This window comes from Corapipo altera, unplaced genomic scaffold, assembly GCF_003945725.1.
Source record: "Corapipo altera isolate COAL_440 unplaced genomic scaffold, ASM394572v1 180, whole genome shotgun sequence".
Taxonomy (NCBI): Eukaryota; Metazoa; Chordata; class Aves; order Passeriformes; family Pipridae; genus Corapipo; species Corapipo altera.
Genome location: NW_020884915.1, coordinates 4,066,432 through 4,089,312, shown reverse-complemented (window position 1 = coordinate 4,089,312; position 22,881 = coordinate 4,066,432). Strand labels below are relative to the sequence as shown.

General features: G+C 41.5%; 1 protein-coding gene across 2 annotated transcripts; it reads left to right on the top strand.

The window, feature by feature from the left end:
* The first annotated feature begins 635 nt into the window (after nt 1-635).
* Nucleotides 636-21,748, top strand: GPR26 (G protein-coupled receptor 26). 2 transcript variants are annotated; one of them, XR_003529675.1, is made up of 4 exons: nt 636-1,732; nt 6,473-6,586; nt 12,663-17,448; nt 21,737-21,748. XR_003529675.1 is itself a non-coding variant. In XM_027655322.1 (3 exons), exons 1-3 carry the CDS (start codon nt 1,065-1,067, stop codon nt 12,892-12,894), a joined length of 1,014 nt encoding a protein of 337 aa, XP_027511123.1. In that variant the 5' UTR covers nt 636-1,064; the 3' UTR covers nt 12,895-17,663. The 2 variants fall into 2 exon arrangements, 1 of the variants encoding a protein (XP_027511123.1); XM_027655322.1 differs by lacking the exon at nt 21,737-21,748 and having other exon boundaries at nt 12,663-17,663.
* Nucleotides 21,749-22,881: the final 1,133 nt, after the last annotated feature.

The following is a 22,881-nucleotide window of genomic DNA, read 5'->3' as shown; positions in this document are numbered from 1 at the left end:
GAGGAGAAAAGCCCCACTGAATAGTGTGGTACCTGCAGCAGGATGCTGCCTTTGGCACTCACTTGCTCTGTCACCTTGGGCATCTGGCAGAGGCATCTGGGCTTTGATTTCCTTGCTTTTAAAGGTGATGGGAAGGCAATCATTTTCCTCCTACACATCATGCTTGGAGACATAGGACTGCAAAGTGCTAAAGTAGAGCAGGAAAACTATTCCGGTTGCCTAATGACAGCTCCAGAGAAGTAGCAGAATATATCCATTTTTTCCACATCTCTTTAAGCACAGCTAATGAAGAGAAAAGAAAGTCTCTGCTCTGGCTGAGAGCAAGCAGCAACACTGCAAGTGATGCATGGAAATGTAGGAAGCACACTGGAGTGCAGGAATTCGGTTACAGGGCTGTTTGCAAATTAATGGCTAAATCAATTAAATGAAAGCATGGGATTTCTCTTGAGGAAAGTCTGGGCACAGTCGCAAGGAGAAGGGGAGGGGTTGTGGAGCAGGGATGACATAATCACGTTTGCGAATCACCAGCAGCGTGCATGCTTTAATCCATTAATGGGGTTTTTATCTGTGATCATAAAAAGCAGGTTACATGCAGCCTGGGAGGGAGTGAGGGTTGGAGGAGACGGGGAGGGGAGAGAAAGAGAGAGAGAGAGAGACAGAAAGCAAGGCAGAAAGAGAAAACAATTCACTCGGTGAATTGCTTGCAAGCTTGGGGCTGATAATTAGGGATCTCAGGAGAGCAGTTTCTCAGAATAACGTGCTCTCCTTCAAATGGACCGAATGGAGACAGTGGTTCAGTCCTGCTGATATTTTTTAAGCCCTCCTCGCAGTTTGATGGGCATTCCCAGTGCTTTTGTGCACGTCTCGGAAAGCGTTGACGTGGAAGGGAGCAGCGAGGAGGGGGAGGTTGGAGGAAAAAACTGCAGCTCCTCTAAAAACACGGAGGGCATGCGAGGGAGCGAGCAGGCTGGGGAGGAGGGTGAGGTGGGTGCACCTCGCACCATGTTCCCCCGGTGCCGGCGCGGCGCAGTTTCGGAGATGTCTCTCCTGTGACTGGACGCACCATGAGCATCTGGGAGCTGATCCTGGCTTTCGTGGTGGTGGTGCTGATGCTCGTGGCCCTACTGGCCAACGTGCTGGTGCTGCTGTGCTTCCTGTACAGCGCCGACATCCGCAAGCAGGTCCCGGGATTGTTCATCCTCAACCTCACCTTCTGCAACCTGTTGATGGCTGTTTCCAGCATGCCCCTGACCTTGGCCGGGATCATTTACAAGAGTCAACCAGGAGGAGATCCGATCTGCCAAGCTGTGGGCTTCCTGGAGACTTTTCTCACCACGAATTCCATGTTGAGCATGGCAGCTTTGAGCATTGACAGGTGGATTGCTGTGGTCTTCCCTCTAAGTTATCACTCCAAAATGAGGTACAGAGATGCTGCTCTCATACTGAGCTACACGTGGTTGCACTCGGTGTCGTTCCCGATAGTGGCAGCTTCTCTCTCCTGGGTGGGTTTCCATCACCTCTATGCCTCCTGCACCCTGTACAACAAGAGACCAGAAGACAGGACACAGTTTATGATTTTCACTGGGGTCTTTCACGCTCTCAGCTTCCTCCTCTCTCTTATAATCCTGTGTTTCACATATCTAAAAGTGCTGAAGGTGGCACGGTTTCACTGTAAGCGGATTGACGTGATCACTATGCAGACCCTGGTGCTGCTTGTGGACATCCATCCCAGGTAAGGTGCCTGCATGTTCAGCAAGTGGGACTATTCACAGCAGGAGAAGTGAGGAGGGGGTTCAGTGTTATGTTAAAACAGTCTGATCTGTATCAGAGGAAGGGATGGGGAGGGGTAAAAAACAACCATAATCCCTGACTGTTTCTATCCTGCATGTTTCTTTTTACTTGGGTTTATTTCTCTGATTATAGAACTCATTTTCTGTTTGTTAGGCTTAAAGACTTGTTTTGGGAGGGAGGGCAAAGAAAGGGAAGGTTTTAGCTGAGAATGCACTTCCCTTTGAGACAGTGATCACATCCCTGCCCTTTGTCTCTGAAGGTGGATTAAGTGGTCGATAGGTTTGCATTTTTGGCACTGTCAGCCCACAACGTTGCTGGATCCCTGAGGGAGGAGGCTGCACCTGTCCCTTCAGTTGGAGTTTGGAAGGGAAGCTGGGTGCTGCCTGCAGCTCCTTTGCTCAGTAGTTTCCCTACTGCTGTGCTTTCTCTAACTTTATCATTCCTGAAGGCGGAATCCTAAGAGAATAACATCTGCAAAATGCATGCGCTTGAATGCCTATATTTAAATTTAAGTAAGAGAGAATTCAACAGCAGTGTTAATATGACAAAAAAGGGATGTATAAAGCCCATTTCAAATGAGAGACTTTAGGTAAGCCCCCTATGCATAGACACAGGAGGAGAAGAGCCTCCAGGGGCTGGAAGGATAGTGGGCTTGAAGGCAAGCACGGAATGGCAAGGAATGCGTGCTGGGATGCTGAGCAAAAGTCACATCAGGGATTACGCTATAAATCTTGCATGAATAGGCAATGTATGGATCTGGAAGGGGTGTAGGCTTGGGGTCTGATATGAGGGGAGAAGTCTACCTGGAAGACAGGAAAGCAGAGAGGGCAGTCCCGTGCCAGACATCCCATCTGACCTCCCTTGCTCCCCTGTGCCCCACAAGCTGGAGGCGAACACCAGCTCTCTCTCTCCATTTGCAACCAGCCAGGAGCAGAGCTGCAGGGCTCAGAGCACATGTGGCTGTCCTCAAAAACAGGTCAAGTTTTGGGGATTCCTGAGGCTAAGGCAAATAAGTCTGAAAGAATCAGGGCAGGACAGCACACTGCTAGAAGAACAGAAGCATTTGCTCAAAATTCTCCACTTAAGCTCTTTGAGCTGTCTCTTGATCAAGAATGTAGAGCAGAACTTTGGGCAAGGCTTGCTGCTGTTCTTGAGAAATACAGGTATAAATCTTCCCTTATTGACTAAGTCAAATTGAGGAAAAAACGCCCTCCTGTCCTATGTGCTGTCTGGTTGATAAACTGTGCCTTGACTGTCTTAGTTCCTGCACCAAGACATGTGGTGCCATAAACCCTCTGGGGCTGTTTGAAACAGCATTTGTTTTGCCTAATGCTTCAAGTATGTCTGGACTGAACAGTAAAGTTTAGAAAAAGGGCAAAAGTCTCACTGTTATTTCTCCTCCTCTGCATTTTTTATGGTCTAGGTTAATTTGAGGCTCTTTGTGCATTTTCTAATCATCTCACTGAGGAATGGATTCAGTGGGGCTGTGGGAATGATGCTTCCTTTCTTCAGAGGAGACAGAGTTGTACAGGTACTTTGCTGTGAGTAACCTGTACCAACAACTCTTACCTCTCACATCAGGTTATTCTAATGCTTCTCTCTAAGAAAGGAGAGTTTGAGCTTCTTTTCTAGGTTACAGATTTGGTGGCTGATTTGATCTGTGGAGGTGCTGCCTTAACTGGCGACAGCTCCTGCTGCTGAAAGGGCCACCTCTCAGGTCACCTCCCCTCCTGTGAGAGCTGTACAGAGGCTGCAGCTCTCCTGTGAGAGCTGCACAGAGGCTGCAGCTCTCCTGGAGCAGCCAGTGGTGCTCATGAAGCTCTGACACAACAAAGACATCGTTTGCCTTATATTAGTGTGTATGTATAGGCAATTTCAGTGTGTACCTGACACCACAGACATGGATGCTGGGAGAACTCACACGAGAGAACAAAGTTTACAATCCCAACTTCGACTACCCTGACTCCTCCAGCTCTTCCCAGGGTCTAGTTTCCACGGTGAGAAATGTGTACAGACAATTTTCTGCTTCCTATGACTCAGAATCCACCCACAAGGGGATCTAGTGACAGGCATTATGACAGATGGCTTCACTACCTGTGACTTAAAAAGACATGAGTGACCTCCTGAAGATCATTCAAGACGAGTACAAAGGAAACCTCTAAATACCATACAAATTCATGTGAGTGTTTAGGGCTCATGTTCTTTCAAGTTAGCTTAGGCATTTCTAGTGGATCCTACTTTTTCTTGACTTTGTTCTTAAGACCAAAATATCTTAGGAATTGTGAGAGATTTGGGCAAAAGTACACTTAAGTGTTTAGCCCGTGTATTTCTTTGCTCAAATTATCTGCACAATCTTTTTGGTGTATCCAGCTCTGCACATCTTAAGGTCCAGTATCTCATAAACTTTATTTAAAATAAATATATCCCTTCAAGGGGATATAGCTTAGATTTTCCAGGATAGTAAAATCTTTAATGAAAGCTTAGTCAATAATCCCATTCTGTTACTGGTGCCACTACTGGAACTTGCATATATGTTCTTATCTTAGTGCATGGAAGTGTGTGCAAGAGCAAAATACTCGTCTGTACATTGTCTATACGAAGGAGTGAGATAAAATACCTTCAGCTGTGCTGTGGTATTTATTGGCTACATCTGGAAAGGCTGAACAAAAGAAATTGGATTAAGTGTATCAGGATAGTCGCGTGTGAGCTACAGGAGTCAGAGACAGCTTGGTATGTGTCAGTAAGGAAAAGATGTAATTGGGGAAACTGTTAGAGACAAAAAATACACACCCTCTCCACCCTTAGAACACTCTAATTGAACCTGCTTTGGAGATACATTTTCCCATATTACTGTGGTTTTGGGATACTATGAATTTACTAAAACAGTTCTTAAGTGAAGCTATTGAAACTCTAAGATAACCTGTCTGCACCCAAAAATACTCCAAGTTCTCCATCTTTTGCAGAATTGAAAACCCACAGGTTCCCTTGAAAAGGTGGATTTTCTTTTTCTTCTCATCTGTCATTTCTAGCTGCAAATAACTCAGGCACAGAACATGCAATGCTTTTAGATGTGGTATGTTCTTTGAGAGAAAGATGATTTGTCATTTCAAGGAGAACAAACTTTTCCTCCAGTATTTATTTCACCATGTCATGATAGCTGTTCTGGGGACTGGCAATGTAAGGTCAAATATAGAATGGAACAAAGGAAACACGTTTTCTTTTACACAGTGGAAAGGCAACGTAAGAACTCATTACCACGGAGATCACCAATGCATGTTGAGATCCTCAGGACATAACATGTTTAGATGATGATAAAACATTTGCAGATACAGTAAATAATGTGAGTGTATGGCCCTAAGCCTCAGCTATAAACACATGAGAGTGTGGAGCCTGAGAGTGAATAATCAATTACAAATTTACAATAAAAAAGAGAGGCCAATGCCAAGCAGTTTTTAAAAATTATATGTATAGACATGGGACATGGTCCAGCCCCTTCAGTTTGCCTGAATTGCGTCACCATGAGATCTGTGCAATGAGTCAACACGTGGTACCATTATGTGCATAGAGAGCGTTCAGGATGGCAGTCTGGCTTTGATTTTGCCCTTTCCAAAGGGATTTATTCAGGTACTGATGATCCTGGCACTCTGGGGCATACAACCCATCCAGTCTAGCTGCCTGGAGCAGGCAGTAACTCGTCCCCTTCCCTCACAAAGGACAGCGAGCACAGGAGTCACTCAAGCAGGTAAAGGAAGAGGATGAGATTTCACATTAATAACTCTCTTGACAAGAAAATGTGCTGGTTTCAAAGGAGATTTTTTGCAGTGACAGCAAGGCCTCAGCCCTATGGTCCCACCACCTTGCTGGCACACCAAGGGAGTTAGCAGCTCTCTGGTGGCCTGCTGAAACCACCAACAGGAAACTCAAAGGACAAGCTCTAGTCCGAGGAAGAAACATGGGGTGGGACTAATTTGTGTCTGTTTAGCTGGAAACAGGGCTGGTTTGAGGTGAGAAGTGAGGATATCACAGTGTTGTGGATTTATTATACAATTCTCTGCTTTGCAAAACATTCAGCATGACAGCAGCACGAAGCTGCACAGGCTGATGGAATATTTATGGACACACAGTTCATGGCTATGGGATACAGTGATTGCTCCAGTGTTGGAGCATCTGAAAGTCCAGAGCATGTGATTTCCCGTTATGGTTTCATTGTGGTTTATTTCTTATCTTGCTGGGAAGTTTCTCCTCCCTAAGGTAGTGGTGTTGGAATTGCTGTTTCTAGAGAAGCAGCATGCTGCCCATCCCGAAATGGATATTTTCCAAACCTCTCAATATCATGAGGCAAACTCTGGTCTGCAAATACTGCTTAGAGTAACTCAAAAAGGACCTGTAAACAGACTTCAAGGCTGAATTCCACCAATTTGACTATAGACCAATTGATACAAAGGAGGTGTGTGTGCACATAAATATACAATCCTGTATTTCTCAGTAACTACTTTTGGAGGGTAAGATGGTCAGACAATGCATTAATGCTTGATATTGTCCCACAGAAATGCAATGCACCTGGTAGTGGCTTATAACAGATACCGGAAAGATTGTTTCCCATCATTCCATAAGTAAAGCCTTTAAAACCTGTTACCTGATATTATGATTCATGTTCTTGTCTGTGTTGAATGTCACACAGTGTGAGAGAGCGTTGTCTGGAAGAGCAAAAGAGGCGGAGGCAGCGAGCAACAAAGAAAATAAGTACCTTTATTGGTACCTTCATACTTTGTTTTGCACCTTATGTAATTACAAGGTAAGTGTGAACCTACATCCTGGAAAAGACTCCTGAGATACAATTGTAACTCAGGGCCCTCTGAGCCACAAGATTATTCTGTTTCCTGTGAAAATTTGATGCACTGTTTCCACTCCTATAACAGAAATTGCATTTGCTGTGCTAACGAATGATGTGAAATGTCATAGTGCTTATCCAGTTCAATCCTGGTGCAGGATTCTGATCTGACTCTGCTCAAACAGCCCAGCCAGTGTGCTGGTCACATGGGAGTGATTTAGAAAGTCAGTCCAAACAATTTTGCAGACTTTTTTGGGGGTCAAGTAGTCCCCTACTGCCTGGACTGCCTCCCTGGTTCAGGGGAAGACACTTTCCTGAATAGGTCAGACTGTAAAAATTTGGTCAACAAGATCCAGCTGAGGTGAGAACAGGGTCCCCAGACTTAAACCATAGTTTTTTCTGACTGGACAGAGTTTATTAGTCATAAACATCAAATATCAAAGCTGTGCTGGCTCATAACAAAAAAATTGCTTGTGATTTATGATCAGATGTCTATCTATCTACTAGCTTATCTTTGGAAATGGCTCCTGTGGGAAACACTAAATTACTCCTATGAAATATAAAGTATTAGAAAGTGAGTATATCCAGAAAAATGTTATCTAGCTGTTGAAGGAAATTTATAGCTTGCATTCCTTATTAAAAGATTGGAAAAACTGAGATGCTGCTATGCAGAACAGAGAAAGAAAAAAGTATTTTTAAAGTGTCTCCTATTCCAATACTATTAAGTAGAAATTAGCGGGGCTGACTTCAGTCAAACTCAGATCCAACATAAAAAAATCACTGAAAAAGCTGGATTAAGAGTCAATATAAGTGGACATGGAGCAAACCCCGAATTTTTCCATTTCAGTATACTGTCCTGATTTTTTAGAATTAGAAAATAAAAGTAACTAGAATCACCTTCCCTTTCAGTTAGTGGTCACAAGACACCATTCCAAGCCACACAGTTAAATGGTATAAAGGGATTTGTAATTATGGACATTTAGCCTTAGATCTCAAGCTATAAGACATTAAATTATTTATTTCGTTACAAATGGTTAATTTTTATTTTATGTTGAGTGTCTGATCTTAATGAAAATCACCACAGTCACACAATAGCTGGTGGCTCAGTCCCAAGAGCTCTAACTAGAACTGTCACAAGTATTTTTGTGCATCTCAGCCCAGCATTCAGGCACCACCTCCCCACCTCCTCCTCACCCTGTGGTGTCCCAGGTTGTGTCCCAGTGGCCTTAAGATAAAGAAGAGGGGTTAGAAAAATCCTGAGCCTCCTCCTTTTAGTCCACACAAGATCCATAAAAGAGAGTGATGATGAGAAGAGTCAAAACTTAGTGTCCTGAATGCACGAAGATGCACCCTGGGAGCTGCCCAGGCGTATCAGGGGTGTCGAAGTCTCTCACATTCCTGGTCTTTTCAGCTCTGACATGTCTAGGGGGAACACAGCACAGGATGCCAAGGGGAATTCCTTCTTCAGCTGCTTGAGAGACCTGGCTGAATGCCTGCACAGACAGATATTCAAGGACATCCATCACTGTGCTTCCCTCTGCCTCGCACATGGGGCTGAGGGTCTTGAAGTCAAGGGGATAAGGAGACTTTTGAGTTTAACTTTGCAAGCAAGTAGTATTTTCTGGGCTGTGTCCAGCGCTTTGCATTTACAGGAGAGAGGCAATCAATCCCAGTTCAAGGCAGGGAACAGCAGGCAGAGGAGGGAGTGTGTTGCTCAGCCTCTCATTTGGTCAATCAGCTCTAATCAGCAATACACTTAAATTAAACACGCTCTTCAGTACTCCCTGAATTAGAGGCTGAAAGTAGCAAATCACAAGGCTTCACTATAACATCTTTCTGTTTCAACAATAAAAATAAATAGGTGTCACTAGAAGTTCCATGAACCAGTGAAGGAGTTGTGCTTATAATCCCAGACAGATAAATGCCTCTCTGGATAAACCAGAGTTTTTCAGACCACATGATGATAAAAATCTGATTAGGCACTTCTTTTATGAAGTAAGAACAATCCTAATTAGTTCAAGAGATGACCTTAAGTAGTGTATCAGTAGAATCTGATTCTTCTTGATTCAGTGTTTCCACTCCATCAGTATGACAGATGTATTACCCCATATTATTTATTTCTAGGTATAGCTTGCTTCTTGGTTCTTCTATGAGTACACATCTCTTCTTTTGCTATATTTAACATTATACAATTAAATAACATTTTTCCAAGCCTCTTTTCTCCAAGGATCTTTTTCATAAGAAAAATGAAGATAAGTCCTACCAGTTTCTAATATTCATTTCCAACTCCAGGCATTTTATACTGAAATACAGAACTTTGTTCATGTAAGTTAATAAGTGCTGTCAATGTGTGAGGAAATTGGCCTTAAATTAAAAATCCTGAAGTAATATCAGACAGAAGTTCATAGACCCAAGCCCTCAGGTTAAATAGGAGGATGATGGAACAGGCAGAAGAAGATTAAAATTCTCTTGTATCATCTCTGGGGGACAAGTGGTAAATAAACTCTGTTTCTAAACTGATTGCTTGCCCTCTGCATATGCAGATCCTGCCTGGGAGACAAGAAGTTCTGAATTCCTCTGCAACTTGTATTCTTGCCTATTTATGCATATAAATGCATGAATTTCCTATGCAATCACAGGTTGATGCATTTGAAGTGGCCTTCTAGTCTCCATCCAGATGATGTGAGGTAGAGATATTTAGCTCCCATGTGGAAAAATGGGAGCTTCTGGTACAAGCCAGACAGTTCTGTTTCCTGTCCTTATACCCCTGTCCTGCTGGCAAATGGTTCCTGCAGCTTTGGGGGACAGCAATGACTGAAAGCAATGGTTTGCAAGATTTGTAGGTCTAACTACAAGTCCCAAACTCTGTTTCCTTACAGAACCTCTCTGGTTGCCATGTATGCACTACTTAAGAGGCAAAGCTAGATGAGGAGAAATCTGCTAAGGATGACTGCAATGCCATTTTTGTACAGAGAAGGAATTATTAAAATAGGGTTTTTTCATCACCAAGTCAGCACAGAAAGGATTCAGTCCATCAGGCAATAAAGTGAAAATAAGTTCAAATGAACATCAAGATAAAACTGACCATAGAATAATAGAATGTTTTGGGTTGGAAGGGACCTTAAAGATCACCTCATTCCACCCCCCGCCATGGGCAGGGACACCTTCCACTAGCTCAGGTTGCTCCAAGCCCCATCCAACCTGGCCTTGGACACTTCCAGGGATGATCAGCTTATTCAAGTTTTTAACACCAAATTAAAAAAAACAATGTATAATTCTGGTACCACGGGAATTGTATGGGGGGGGGAAAAATCAGAATTAGGCACAAACAGAAATGTTATGTCAAAGAGCTCATATAAATTCTTGGGGAAGGCGTTGGATTTCTTCTTGTAAGAGCTACATCATCTACCAGCTCCAGCCTGCAGTGCCAGTTTCCTTTCACTTCTGAACAGAAGGACATTTCAACTTGTTTGAGGCTCTGGTCTATTCAGACTTGTCTCCATAACTCAGTTAAAGCCCCAGGTTTAAGCAACGCACAACAGAGATGTTGCCATTTATTCAGCCTTCCAGCTGGGTGTACACATGTTCAGTAAATATATATTAGTGTAGTGATGAACTGCACATGTAAATAAAGGATTTCCAGTATTATGTGCATAGAGATCAAGGTCATACTCTTTAACATCCCATTCTCATTCGTTTACCGAAAGTGAAGTAAAACAATTGGATAACCACGTGACATGACACACTCTGCAGAACTAAAGTTTCTAAAATATGAACAAGGCATCATAGCAAAAGAGCCTATAGCTTTGAAATAAAAAGGTTTTGAAGATCCAACAGTAGAAGAGTGGCTTATGAAAGCGAGATAGAGAATTATGTAGCTGATGCTGTAAAATTTAATTTACAGGTAGCACTGAAATATTAATATTCCTTCACTGAAAATGTCTTCTTTTTGGCCGAAACATTTCATGAAAATTGAAGCTATGCATATAATTTCCCTCGTAAATGAGAAACAAAGCCTTTCAAAGGCAATAAAACATTTGATATGCCTTGAAAGGCTGACATTTAATTGTACATGAAATGGAAATGCATAGCTTGGGGTTTGGCTGCATTTCTACGTTTGCTGCTTGATAACTGCAAATGTAATTTACTATAAAAAACAACACACGAGAATTGAAAAATGTGTAAATGTCAAGGAAATTTGCAGAAGTCAATCAAAGAAAATATTTAAAGTCTTTTTAATAAAAGTGTAGGCTTTTCATTTGATCAGTCAATGAAGGTAAAATTAACAAGTCTAGGCTTGCAACCCTGAAGTGTCTATTTGATGTGCTTTAAATGGAGATTGTTAATGTTTCATAGAACTGATTGACACAGCCTCAGACACAAATCTGTCACATTTTGGTTATTCAAGGCACCCACTGAATTTAATTAAACATAATCAAATTCACATCTGTAAAGCACTCAGTAAAAATGAATCATCCAGATGAAATTCAACATGATGAAATTCAAAATGCGAAGTAGGCATCAAATAAATGGAGTGGAGAACAACAAGAAGGATGGATCATGGTAGATTACAATGTAAATATGACTCAGGAGTTGACTAATTTTCAAATTGTCAGTTCTCATTTTAGAACACATTCATTTGGATGTCATAGGCTCCATTTTATTAACCAAGAGAGAATACACCAGATGAGACCACCCAGCAGCTGGACTTGATGATAATTATGTCTCAGTCCTCATTCTACTTTGTAAGAAAAGTAATGGCCATGAGTTAGAAGAGGAGGTGGAAATAATAACATTTGTTTAGTTGAGATGAAAGGAGAGAGGAATGGGACAGAATCTCGGATCTGAGGTTCTTTGGGACCTCAGAGCTGCTGAGCCCAGCACACACATCTAGGAAGAGACAGAGCTTCTGTCATGGAGCTTTGCAGCTTGGGCAAACAGAGAGAGACAGAAGGTCATAGTGCTGTAACAAATTAAGGCTCCTTAGTCCCACTTTCATGTTCAAATGACTGGACTGTGCCATCTGCCAGCATTATTTTTAACAACACAATGTAGTGAAAGTTTATGGAATGAGAATAAAATGACTGAGGGAAAAAAAATCGTCATCTCTAAAAAGTGCCAACATTATTGTCATTGCTGCTGCAGGAACCATGCTTCAGAATGCTCCTTGGAAATGGTGCTTTGTCTGAATAAACATGAGTAATTGAAGTATTTTCCAGACAGTTTTAAGAACATCTGCTGCTGAAGACAGTTTCAGCAAAGATCTTGTTTGCCGTGGCCTGGTGGAGCTCTCTAGCAGCACACGTGGCTGTTTGTCCTCTATGAAAATCAATAGTTTCTAACAGCTATAGAGGCATATTGAATAGAACTGCCCTTTGGTCTTGCTCAAAGACATGGGGAGTTATCAATATTTCACTGTCAGAAATAGTCTCCCTGGGTACAGAGTGAACTCTCTGTGCTAGTTTAGGTATGAGGAGCATATGAAACTCTTCCCTTCCCTAATAATTTAAAAGTTTTGTCTGGCTAGATTTGTTGCAAATGTATATAGTCGGCCTTAAAAAGCTGTCCAGTTTTTAAATTCAAGATATAATATGCCATCTCTTGATGATGAATTTTCCTTTCTTGTGTGCTTCTGCAACTCAGGCAAACTGTTTAAAAGCATTGAACTCTCTCTAGGAGCTGGATAGAAAGCTGGAGAGCACTAGTGAGTGGCTTCCCAGATGTCCTCAAGGGGACCTAGAACCACAAATTCAGACTAGATGTTGGATTTTTAGATTGATAATGGTAGAGAAATAAGAATTCCATGACACCAAGCAATAGCACTTTGGCCAACAGACCTCAAGTTTACATTTGCAGTCTTAAAAATTCATAAGAGGAGGACAACATTCACATTTAAAAGAGTATGGTTTCCTTTTTGTTCCGCTGTAGTTGCCCAGGAATAACTTGAGGGGTTTGGGGGCAGGTTAGTGTCTTTCAGTTGTGCTGTTGCTCTGGGTTTTTAATGTGAATGTTCACTCTTTCTGCCTCCCTCTTTCCACAGACTTGTTGAATTATCTTCCGTGGTCCACATCAATTCCCACTGGGGAATCATTTCCAAGTGCTTGGCTTACAGCAAAGCTGTTTCAGACCCTTTTGTGTACTCTTTGCTCCGGCATCAGTACAAGAAGACCTGGAAGGACATCATGAACAAGATCCTCAAGAGGAGCTCCATCAACTCCTCTGCCCTCACGAGCGAATCGCACAACCCGAATATATCGCAGCTGAACGAGTGAGGAGCCTGGTATGGGACCTAAAAGACATAAAACATGATATATGTGGAACAAAACTCAATGACCTATCCCTAGTAGCTCTCCTCAGCTGTCCAGGTTTTGGGAGGCAGTCATGGACAGGGTCAGTGCCAGCCCATGTCGCTCCAGCAGCCCATGCTGACACCTTAGGGAGTCAGGCTGCTTTGGACCTCCTGCCTCTGACTGGAAGAGCACTATTGATCTGTGGTCCTGCAGGCTTCACAAATACAAATCTCCCATTGATTTCCATCAGCAGTTGCATCCATAGATAAAAAGCTAGTCCTCAGCAGAAGGGCTCATGAAAGGAATGGGAGCAAACTGGTGACATCATAAGATTATTCTAAAAAGCTGCACAGGGGTGTTTGTGCTGTGTTTTTCACTGGCTGCAGTTAAAGCTCCCCCTGATGTAGCTGCCAACACAGCTTTATAAAACCCACCCCAGCCTAGTTGCTTGAGAAGGATGTGTATAGAAAAAAACTTAATGGAAAAAGCTTAAAAAAATAAAAATCCTTATCTAAATATTAGCCCAGTGTCCAACACAGCTTTCAGCCTTTTCATATATATCTATTTTTTGGAACAATCCTGTAGAACTGAAGGAAAAAACACTTTTGAATTATGCTACAGGGTGGATTCAGACATATCTACTCTAGATTTTAAAGGAATTTACACAAAATCCCACTAATTTTCTCCCTGTTGGATTTCAGAAAAATTCATAAGGTAGGTAGAGTGGAAAGGTCAGAATGCCTCCTGCCTAATTCCATATATCTGAGCTATAAAGAACTGAATTTTGCCCAAATCTGCAAAACTGGGCCCTGTGCCCAGGAGAAAAAAAAAATTCCGTTTTCTAAGGAGTTATTAATCATAGTTTTTTTACTACTTAAAGGAAAGATGAGCCTAAAACTGAATTTAAAGTATAATTTTCAAAGCAAGTGGAAGAAAAATAATAGGCCTCCACTCCACCATGAAAGTGGAGCCAATAATCTGGATCTCAGGAGGTTTCAGTCCAAATTTTTACAGCTCTAGATTGCAGTTACGCATAGGAACATTATTAACATTTCCCATGCCTTCAGATGCATGCCTGGATTAGAATAGCCTTGGTTAATTAGGCTTCATGCATGCAACGGCATCTTAAATAACAGCTGACACAGCTGGCTGTGCTACCACCTCCCCTTGCTCATATTCCTACTGTCAATCCCATACCAAAAAAACACAGCCGGGATCATATTGAGAAAATAAGAGCCCACGTTGTAAAAATGAGGGATGACTTTTTAGTTACCACCTACTGTCACCCAAGAAAAGGGCTCGATAAGTTGCAAAAAATACCCACTGTTGCATTTTCTGGCCTCTGATTCAAAGCCCAGACGGGGAACTCGGTGAGGGGCTTCACCCCAAAGCCAGTGAATGTGGGGTAACACCTCTGTTATCAGTCTGGAGAGCCTTGACTTAGCCCTCGCCCTGGCATGGGCTACAGCTGCAAGGAACCATGTTAATCTGTGAATTTACGTAGTCATTTGCTCTGTAAATGGAAGAATTTATATGATGAAGAACATAACCACGTAAATAAAAATTTTTAGCTTAATTACTATTCAGCTATAAAAATACCATAATTATAATAAAATCTACACACTATTATAATCATAGAATTTAAGTTCTTACAACACTGCATTCAAATTAGCCCTCAGACAGATTAAATAGTCTACCTCATCTTAATTATTTTCTTTCTTAGGCTTAACATAATTTTCTCAGGTGTAATAGATAAAGACACCCAGCTTAATACTTGTTTCTTAAGAAATTCAAGTCATTTGGATGACTGGAGTGTATCAGAACACATGAGTTTAAAAGAGATAAAAAGCTTTATGTCGATTCATTATATGTTTTACTAAGACCAAATTGCCCCAGGATGATTGTCAAGGTCCACAACTGTTAACTTACACATGGGCCTGTTGCCAAAGCCAATGGGAGGTTTGTATGCTGATAAGGTTAACTCCAGAAGGATTTAAAATTTCAAATTTAAAGAGAGTAAGATAATTTCCTAGGAAAAAAACCACAACTATTCTACATTTAGGATGTCTATTAAAAGACAAAGAAAAATACAGCATTGGACTTGTCTCATTATGCTTGTGTATCATAGTCAGTCACCGGTTGATTTACGTGTCACCATGAGCAATAAATCTCTCCACTTGTATATGTTTAAAAATTTGTCTTTCTTTCATGGTGCCTTTCTTCTGTAATTAATCTTATACCAGAGAATAGATATAATTTCCCCTTCCTTGCATCAGCTCTCTGTCACATTGTCATATTTCCACCATCTGAAGCAAGCAAGAGTTGTAAATGCTGGTGCTTGACAAACTGCCTCAGTACACAAAATAAAAGTAATGCCCTAACATTTCCTGATGGCATTTTGTAAGATACTAGAAATATGATACTGTGGCTTGTTAAGTGCTAGATATTCAGCTGAATTCTTATAGGCAACTGGCAGAATTTTCTAAAATGTATGTCTAAGTGATGAATGTAGATATGAGTAACTGTCTGCTGAGTATTATATGTACTATACAACACTTTGACTCGAGCCAGTTAGAATAATGATGGTAAATGTAATGCACAGTATTTATTAACTCTGCTCATGAAGCAGAGCTGTTCTCTTGTCAAACACACGTGTGTGTGCGGGGGGGGGGGGGGGGGGAAGGAGAATTTCCATTTGTTATTTAAATATTTTTGGAAAATGTTTGTAAAGTATGGCTGCAATGTGTGCCCAAAATCTGGAACTGCATGTGCAAAACTGGGCAGCTGCTTAGGCAATATGCAGTTTTCTGTTTGTTGGTATCTGTGTCCCATATGCAATATCTATTCCTCACATGCATGTTCAATTAACAATTTTTTCATATCTTGTAAATTTGGCAGGCAGAACACTGGCAGATGAGTAAGAGAACTTAGTCCACTATGTCATTTTGTGGATTATGAGCTTTTCCTTTTGTTTATTTTAGAGTAATTTATATAATTTCAGAACCCTAACTGTGAACTAGGATCATGGTCTATGTGATAGTTTTGAGCCAGTGTGAATGTGAAGATCTGGGTAACTACATTTGGTAAAAAACTATGACAAACTTATAATTATTGAATAATTAATAAGTACCAAATTCTTTCCTGACATAAATCAACATAATAGTTGGTTTCACCTGAGGATTTGGTCCCATTAGATGAATACAAATCTACTTCAGGGCAACAGTAAAATCTTCCTGGAAAATATTTTTTAAAAATGATTTTTGGAAGACCTTTTAAACTTTGCTTCAAGAAACAGCTGCATCAGAACACCTTTAAGAGGTTACAAAAGTGAGGAAGAGAGAGATGTGAGTGGTAGGCTGAGGGTCAGGTAGGTTGGGAGCTACAAACTGGCTTTGCTGCTGCTTAAATAACATGTGTTCCCCTGGCTGCAATGGGCTTTTCCCAGTGCCCTGTTTCCACAGGGTCTCTCGGACATTCTCTCATCCCAAAGAGAAAGGTGAAAATTCTGTCAAAGCTCAGTAGCTGCCATAGAGTGGGCTGAGCCTGCAAGAGCAGCACAGACTCCACAGGAAGATCCTTGTCAGCTTGGGAAGGCTCTGCTGGTATTCAGATGTGCTCTGTGGAAACTACTCACTTAAGGCATCAGGATGACCAGATACAGTCTAATTCCTGAAGCCTCGGGGGTTGAGGTCGACTGCAGAAAGTAAATTTTTCTGGACCTACCTGCCTAAGGTTTCACAGTTCCCTCACATCTCTTAATCCCAAATGAAGAAGGCTCTGAAGGTTCTGCATATCTTGCCCTTTGCATTTTTACACATTTAGTGAATACCCTTTGGAGCAATCCTTTGGAAATTGTTGCTTTTCACTGCTGTTAGAGCTGTCTTCTCCCCACGTTCAGTGTTCTTGTCACTAAAGAAAGCTCAAAAGCAGAGACTTGTTACTTCACCCTAAAACCACAAAATACTTCAGCACAGAAAGCTCAGTCAAATCCTGATCCCATGGTCACTCTGTGTTTGCTCTGTTGGATAGTGAGGGCTGAGCACAGGTTCATGTATTTGCAGAATCAGGTTATACCTTTGTAACCTTCCCAAAGCTGAACAAATGAGAACAATAACACTGTAGCCTTAAAACTACCTTTTTAAATTTGCTTTTTATTCTTTCAGCATTCAGTACATCAAAAAATCTTTGATGGGTGAAGCTTCTTAAGGAAAACCACCCTGCTCCAAAAGGCAGCTGTCCCTTTTGGGGGGGGCATAAAAGTTTACATGGAGAAAAGAGCTGCTGCAGTCTTTGTCAAATGTCTTCTTCTTACCTGTAGTTCTGATGTGTGTCATGTAAATATGTATTTAGGATTGTTGGTTTCTAAGCAAATAATGCTGATCTAATGAACTAGAGAGGTTGCTATAGTTTATCATAAATGTCTATATTTATAAGAAGGATGATTTGCCCTAGAGACTGTAAGTGCACTTCAGAAATGTGTATGCCAAGAAAAAATGCATCAGGTGTGTGACAGCATGAATGGGTGACAATTGTGTAGTAAAATACTATTTTTTTGTTCAAGAAATACTATTTCACATGGTTTCAATGCATCCAAAGGCACAAGTCCACATGGCTGATTAATAATCTACAAAGACATGTTAGGAAAAGGATCTCTATTTGGAGTTATTATTGAATCCTAGAATGGTTTGGACTGGAAGGGACATTAAAGACGATCTCATTCCACCTCCTGCCATGGGCAGAGACAACTTTCACCAGCCCAGGTTGCTGTCCAGCCTGGCCTTGGACACTTCCAGGGATGGGGCAGCCACAGCTTCTCTGGGCAACCTGTGCCAGGGCCTCACCACCCTCACAGGGAAGAATTTATTTCCTAACATCCACTCTAACCCTGCCCTCTGACAGTGAGAACCCATTCCCCCTTGTCCTGTCCCTCCACGATGTTCTAAAAAGTCCCTCTCCATCTTTCTTGCTCCAGTCACTGTAGCTGTACAATTAGAGCTTTAAAGCAAACTTTTCTTCAAACTCATACAAAGAACAAAAAGTCAAAAACCTCCATCCTCTTGCATTTTGGATCCAGCAAGAGTTCCTAATGAAACAGAAAAGCAGTGCTTTGGAATGAAATGCCAGAGCATCCTGGTGAGATATCAGTGGGAATGCAGCAGGGTCCAGGTGCAAAGCTGGCTGCAGATTTCCTCTTGCTGCCCATCTCAGGAGGTTCTGTTCAGTCCTGTTGCACTTGCACTGCTTTGAATTCTTGAACAAAAATTTTAAAAAGCCCTGTTGAATATCAAAGAGTTTTACATTCCCTTCTGACTACAAAATCCTTATGTAAAGACAGGCAAATTCCCCTTCTCCTTCTTTGCTAATGGGATCAATAAGCAACATAGGAAAAAAAAGAAATACAGAAACCTCATTAATTGAATGACTTCTGTTAGGAAAAAATCAGTTAAATACTCATTGTCCTTAGGGTCACACAGCAAACATGTGACAAGGCTGGGGACAAGTTCTCTGTGCTCTGTCATCCAGCCCAGCCTCATTCAAGTAAAACAAAGCCACCTGCATCAGCCAGAGTAAAGAATGGATCTTTTTATAGCAGAAACCACAGGGCTTCCCAGATAGACATTTGAAAACTATTATCACAGATTGCCTTGGAAAATAGATAACTAAGAGGTGCCTTGATTTACCTTTATTTGTACACAGGGCATTTTTCTAAACCTCAGAATTTTTTTCGCAGTGCTTTTATTTTCTTAAGATTATTTTAGGATAAAAATTCATGTATTTGGCAATCACTAATCATTCCCTTCTGAATTCTTGTAGGAATGTAATGTATTACCAGTCTTTCCAGGTGCAGTTGGACTTAAACATTTGCCCCTACATTAAATTATTAGATGATTGCTTGCTCTAAAAACAAGATGTTAGGAGCTGGTTTTACAACTCCTTTCTACAAGGAGAGTGGGGTTGCTTGGCTGAGTAAGGACCATTCATACCATGAGAGGTATAAAATGTCCAGTCTGTGTATTTAAAGTATTTTGTTTTGCAAATATTGAAAATAGTTGGTTTCCTATTTCTAAAAGCACCTAGCCAGTCTGAAGGAAGATAGTTAGGAAATAACATTAATAATACCTGCTGTAGATAGGGCATGTTTTGACTATACTGTTATAAATACCATCATAATTTATTGCATTTGACTTTTTTTTGTATAACAGTGGGATGTAATTGCAGGGGATATTTATTTAGGGGGAAATGGTAATATAAATTAAACCTTTCTAAATTGCATGGATAAAGGGATGCACAGACCTCTTTGTAATGACAACATGCTCAAGAGTGTCATGAGTTACCATGGATTTTAGGGTCCCAGATAAGCTAAACTGTAATAATATCCTAAAAGATATTTCAGTAATTCATTCACCTAAAGGCAGACACATAAAATTCTCTGTGTCTACAGTTTAAAGGAATGCAAAAAATAAAAAGAATTACTTCCAAGTTCAAGTTTTGAATAAAGGGGCCTGTACTGTCTATTCTGTTTACAACAGCTTGTGCTTTGTGAATACATATCAAATGTTGTAATATATTTTTATTACATAGAGTTAATGGTTCATACAAAGTGACATATATAAATAAGTACATATTATAAATGTATATTGTGATTTTGTTAATTCTACTGTTAATGAAATGTGATTATGATAAATGAATTGGTGTGAGCTATTTTTTCATATAAAATCAATGTTTTAAAAAGTCTGTTTCAGTTCATTGTTGCAAAAGTCAAGCCTGGTGTGTCATTGCAATGATGTGACCTGAACAACCCTGCCCGTTTTTGGAAAACAGCTACAAAGTCAACTGTAACAAAATATAATTTCATTGCAATATGAGCAACACAAGTGAAATAGTTTGAGAATCTGAATACCTGATGCATATGTCTAGTTGTAATATATATCCTTAATCTTAGTACACGTGATGCTACTTAGTTGTTCCTTAACATATTGAGCAGGATTTTGGAGTTGGTGTGAAATCAAGAGTGGAGGGGAGGGATGGGGGCTCTCTCCTGCTTCCTGAACATCCTTCCCCATTTGGAGTTCTCACAAAAAGGTCTTGGGTTGAATGAAGAGTGTTCCTAAATTCCACCCAAGCGGCAAATCCTGCGGAGGGATTTGCTCTGTCCTCACAGAGTAGAAGTCTTTTATTGTCTATGTGAAGTCCAAACTCCTGGTCCCCAAATGAGTTTTTCTGCTGACCTACAGGATTTAATCATTAATAATGAATGGTCTGGGCTGGAAGGGACCTTAAAGGTCACCCAGTTCCACCCTCTGCCACGGGTAGGGACACCTCTCACTAGCCCAGGTTGCTCCAAGCCCCATCCAACCTGGCCTTGAACACTTCCAGGGATGGGGCAGCCACAGCTTCTCTGGATAACCTATGCCAGGGCTTCCCCACCCTCACAGCCAAGAATTCCTTCCCAATATCCCATCTAGCCCTACCCTCTGTTAGCTTGAAGTCATTCCCCCTTTTTCTATCATTGGCAACCATCAAAACTTTCATTCTCAGGTGTGGGGAAGCACTCACTGAAACCAACAGCAACATCTCCAAGTGTTCTCCCTGAGGTCTCTAGACAGAGATTTGAGTTGAAGATTAAATTCCAGTCCAGTGCACAAAGGAGGCCTCTTAAGGGCTCTTCTGCTCCCCATACAGGTGTTAAATCTCCACTGTAGCAGAAGAGATCCTAGAAGAGCTCAGAATTCTCAGACATCAAACAATTTCTGATTTAGCCAACACAATTACTTTGTGCTGTATTTTTTTATTCTCATTTCCCCCTGTTATTTTAAATAGCTCAGCATAGTTATTTATATAACTATATATCTATTTTCCCCATCTTTTTCTGTGCATGCCCTCCCTCTTTGTTAGGCACACACACTCAAATTAACATGTGTCTCTCCAGATTAACACCCTACTCTCAGAAAGCCAGGTAGGGCTGGATGAGGTAAATCATTTATTCACGTTCAGCCTGTAGTCACTTTCAGTTTATACTGAGAGCAAGGTACAAATGAGGCTCCAAATGCAAAGCTTTCACTGTTGTCTTTGAAAGGAGAAGCTGAAGACATGCTGGCTCTGCAAACCCTCAGTGCTACAAGAATGTTCCCACATGGGGGGAAGGCATTTCCCAGAATCACAGATCCATCCTGGGCTCCAGGGGCTCAAATAAATAGTTAAAGAAAACCTGCTAACACGATGTGAGAGATTCTGGGAGGCTGTTCCCTCGGAATCTGTGGGAGGTTTTATTTTGCTCTGGTCTCCATTACAACTTTTTTTCCTCCCTCAGGAAGGACCTAAATATTGTCTTTCACAGTACAAAGGTAAAGGCAAAGGAATATTAATTCCTGGATAGTTCTGCCTGGAGATTTAGCAGAGGCAGAATAATTATCCTGGAAAATGTAGGGAAGTGTAATTTCAAAGGATTTGCCATCCACATGGTTATTTAAATTTCTTCTTTTGCCAACATCGTGCTAGAACCAAGTTAAGAGCTTCGTACAAACTTCTGCCACCCTGACTTTGGAAGAAAACAAACTGCAATGCCAGTAATACAGTGGACATGTTCCCAGTGTGGCATCCTCAAATAATATGGTTATTTATTTAATCTTTTGTACTCAGTAGCATGCACAAGGTAGAAAAGGGGCCCAGACAGAGCTGTAGGAGTCCCAACACAAAATAAAGAGAGGCATGTGTGTCTCTAGAGGTGTAACCCTTCCCTGAGTCTGTCTGGTCCCTGATGCTGGAGCAGCACATGGGAAGGTAAATCTCAGCACATCACCAGGGGACCAAGAAGGCTCTGAAGGGGAAAGACTGTGAGCCATCTGGTGGTTTCTGGGCCATCAGACAACAACAAGTTGACCTTGTTGTTATCCCCTTGTGTGGTCATATGGGTTGTTTTCCAATGGGTGTGCCCTGATATGCTGTGCAAACACTGGAGAAATATCCATCAGAGGGCTGGAACCCCTCTGCTCTGGAGCCAGGCTGGGAGAGCTGGGGGTGTTCTCCTGGAGAAGAGAAGGCTCCAGGGAGACCTGAGAGTCCCTCCCAGTGCCTAAAGGGGCTCCAAGAGAGCTGGAAAGAGACTTTGGACAAGGGCCTGGAGGGACAGGACAAGGGGGAATGGCTTCCCACTACCAGAGGGCAGGGTTAGATTGAATATTAGGAAATAAATTCTTCCCTGTGATGGTGGTGAGGTCCTGGCACAGGTTGCCCAGAGAAGCTGTGGCTGCCCCATCCCTGGAAGTGTCCAAGGCCAGGTTGGATGAGGCTTGGAGCAATCTGGGATAGTATCCCTGCCAATGGCAGAAGGGTTGGAATGACATGAGCTTTCAGGTCCCTTTCTGAAAGGGAAAAGGGAGCCCAAACCATTCTGTGATTCTACAATATCAGAATCATTAACTCAAATTATTCATGTTGGTGTCCAACTCAGAGTATTCCCAATGCATTTATTGACAGAAAGGTTCTAACGAAAGATAAAATTAAAGAAAACAAACCAAGCACAAATATCTGGCAGCAAAGAAGTGGCTGTTCATTTTTAGTGTTGTGTCAACAGAAAGAAAAAGCGTTCCAGAGGAAGAGAAGATCAAACACCTACGCTTCAATATAGGAAAAGTGCCTTTGGAAGAAGACAGAGCCCTGGAGATGCTTTTCCAGTTAAGAAAGAGAAAGCAAGCAGCAGCTCTAACCATTACTACCCTGCCCATACCCTCTCTGAGCCATGTGTAGCACTGGAGAACTCATCCTTTTTTTTCCTTAATTAAACAAATTCAGATCATTGCAGGACAGTATTTGCCAAGCAATTACTTTAAGCCCCATATCTGAATATGCATATGCTGAACCATTATATTTGATGAGTTGGATCAATTAACTTTGTTGTTTTGAAAATACACAGAGACTTCAGCAGAAAACAACACCAGGAGAAAACACTGCATGATATTCTGAGCTTAA

What these genes read in the sequence shown, in the direction of transcription:
- GPR26 (XM_027655322.1), top strand. Translation starts at nt 1,065, where the DNA reads ATGAGCATCTGGGAGCTGATCCTGGCTTTCGTGGTGGTGGTGCTGATG. An exon ending in CTTGTGGACATCCATCCCAG is followed by an intron (nt 1,733 to 6,472) that starts GTAAGGTGCCTG and finishes AATGTCACACAG; the next exon opens with TGTGAGAGAGCGTTGTCTGG. An exon ending in GCACCTTATGTAATTACAAG is followed by an intron (nt 6,587 to 12,662) that starts GTAAGTGTGAAC and finishes CTCTTTCCACAG; the next exon opens with ACTTGTTGAATTATCTTCCG.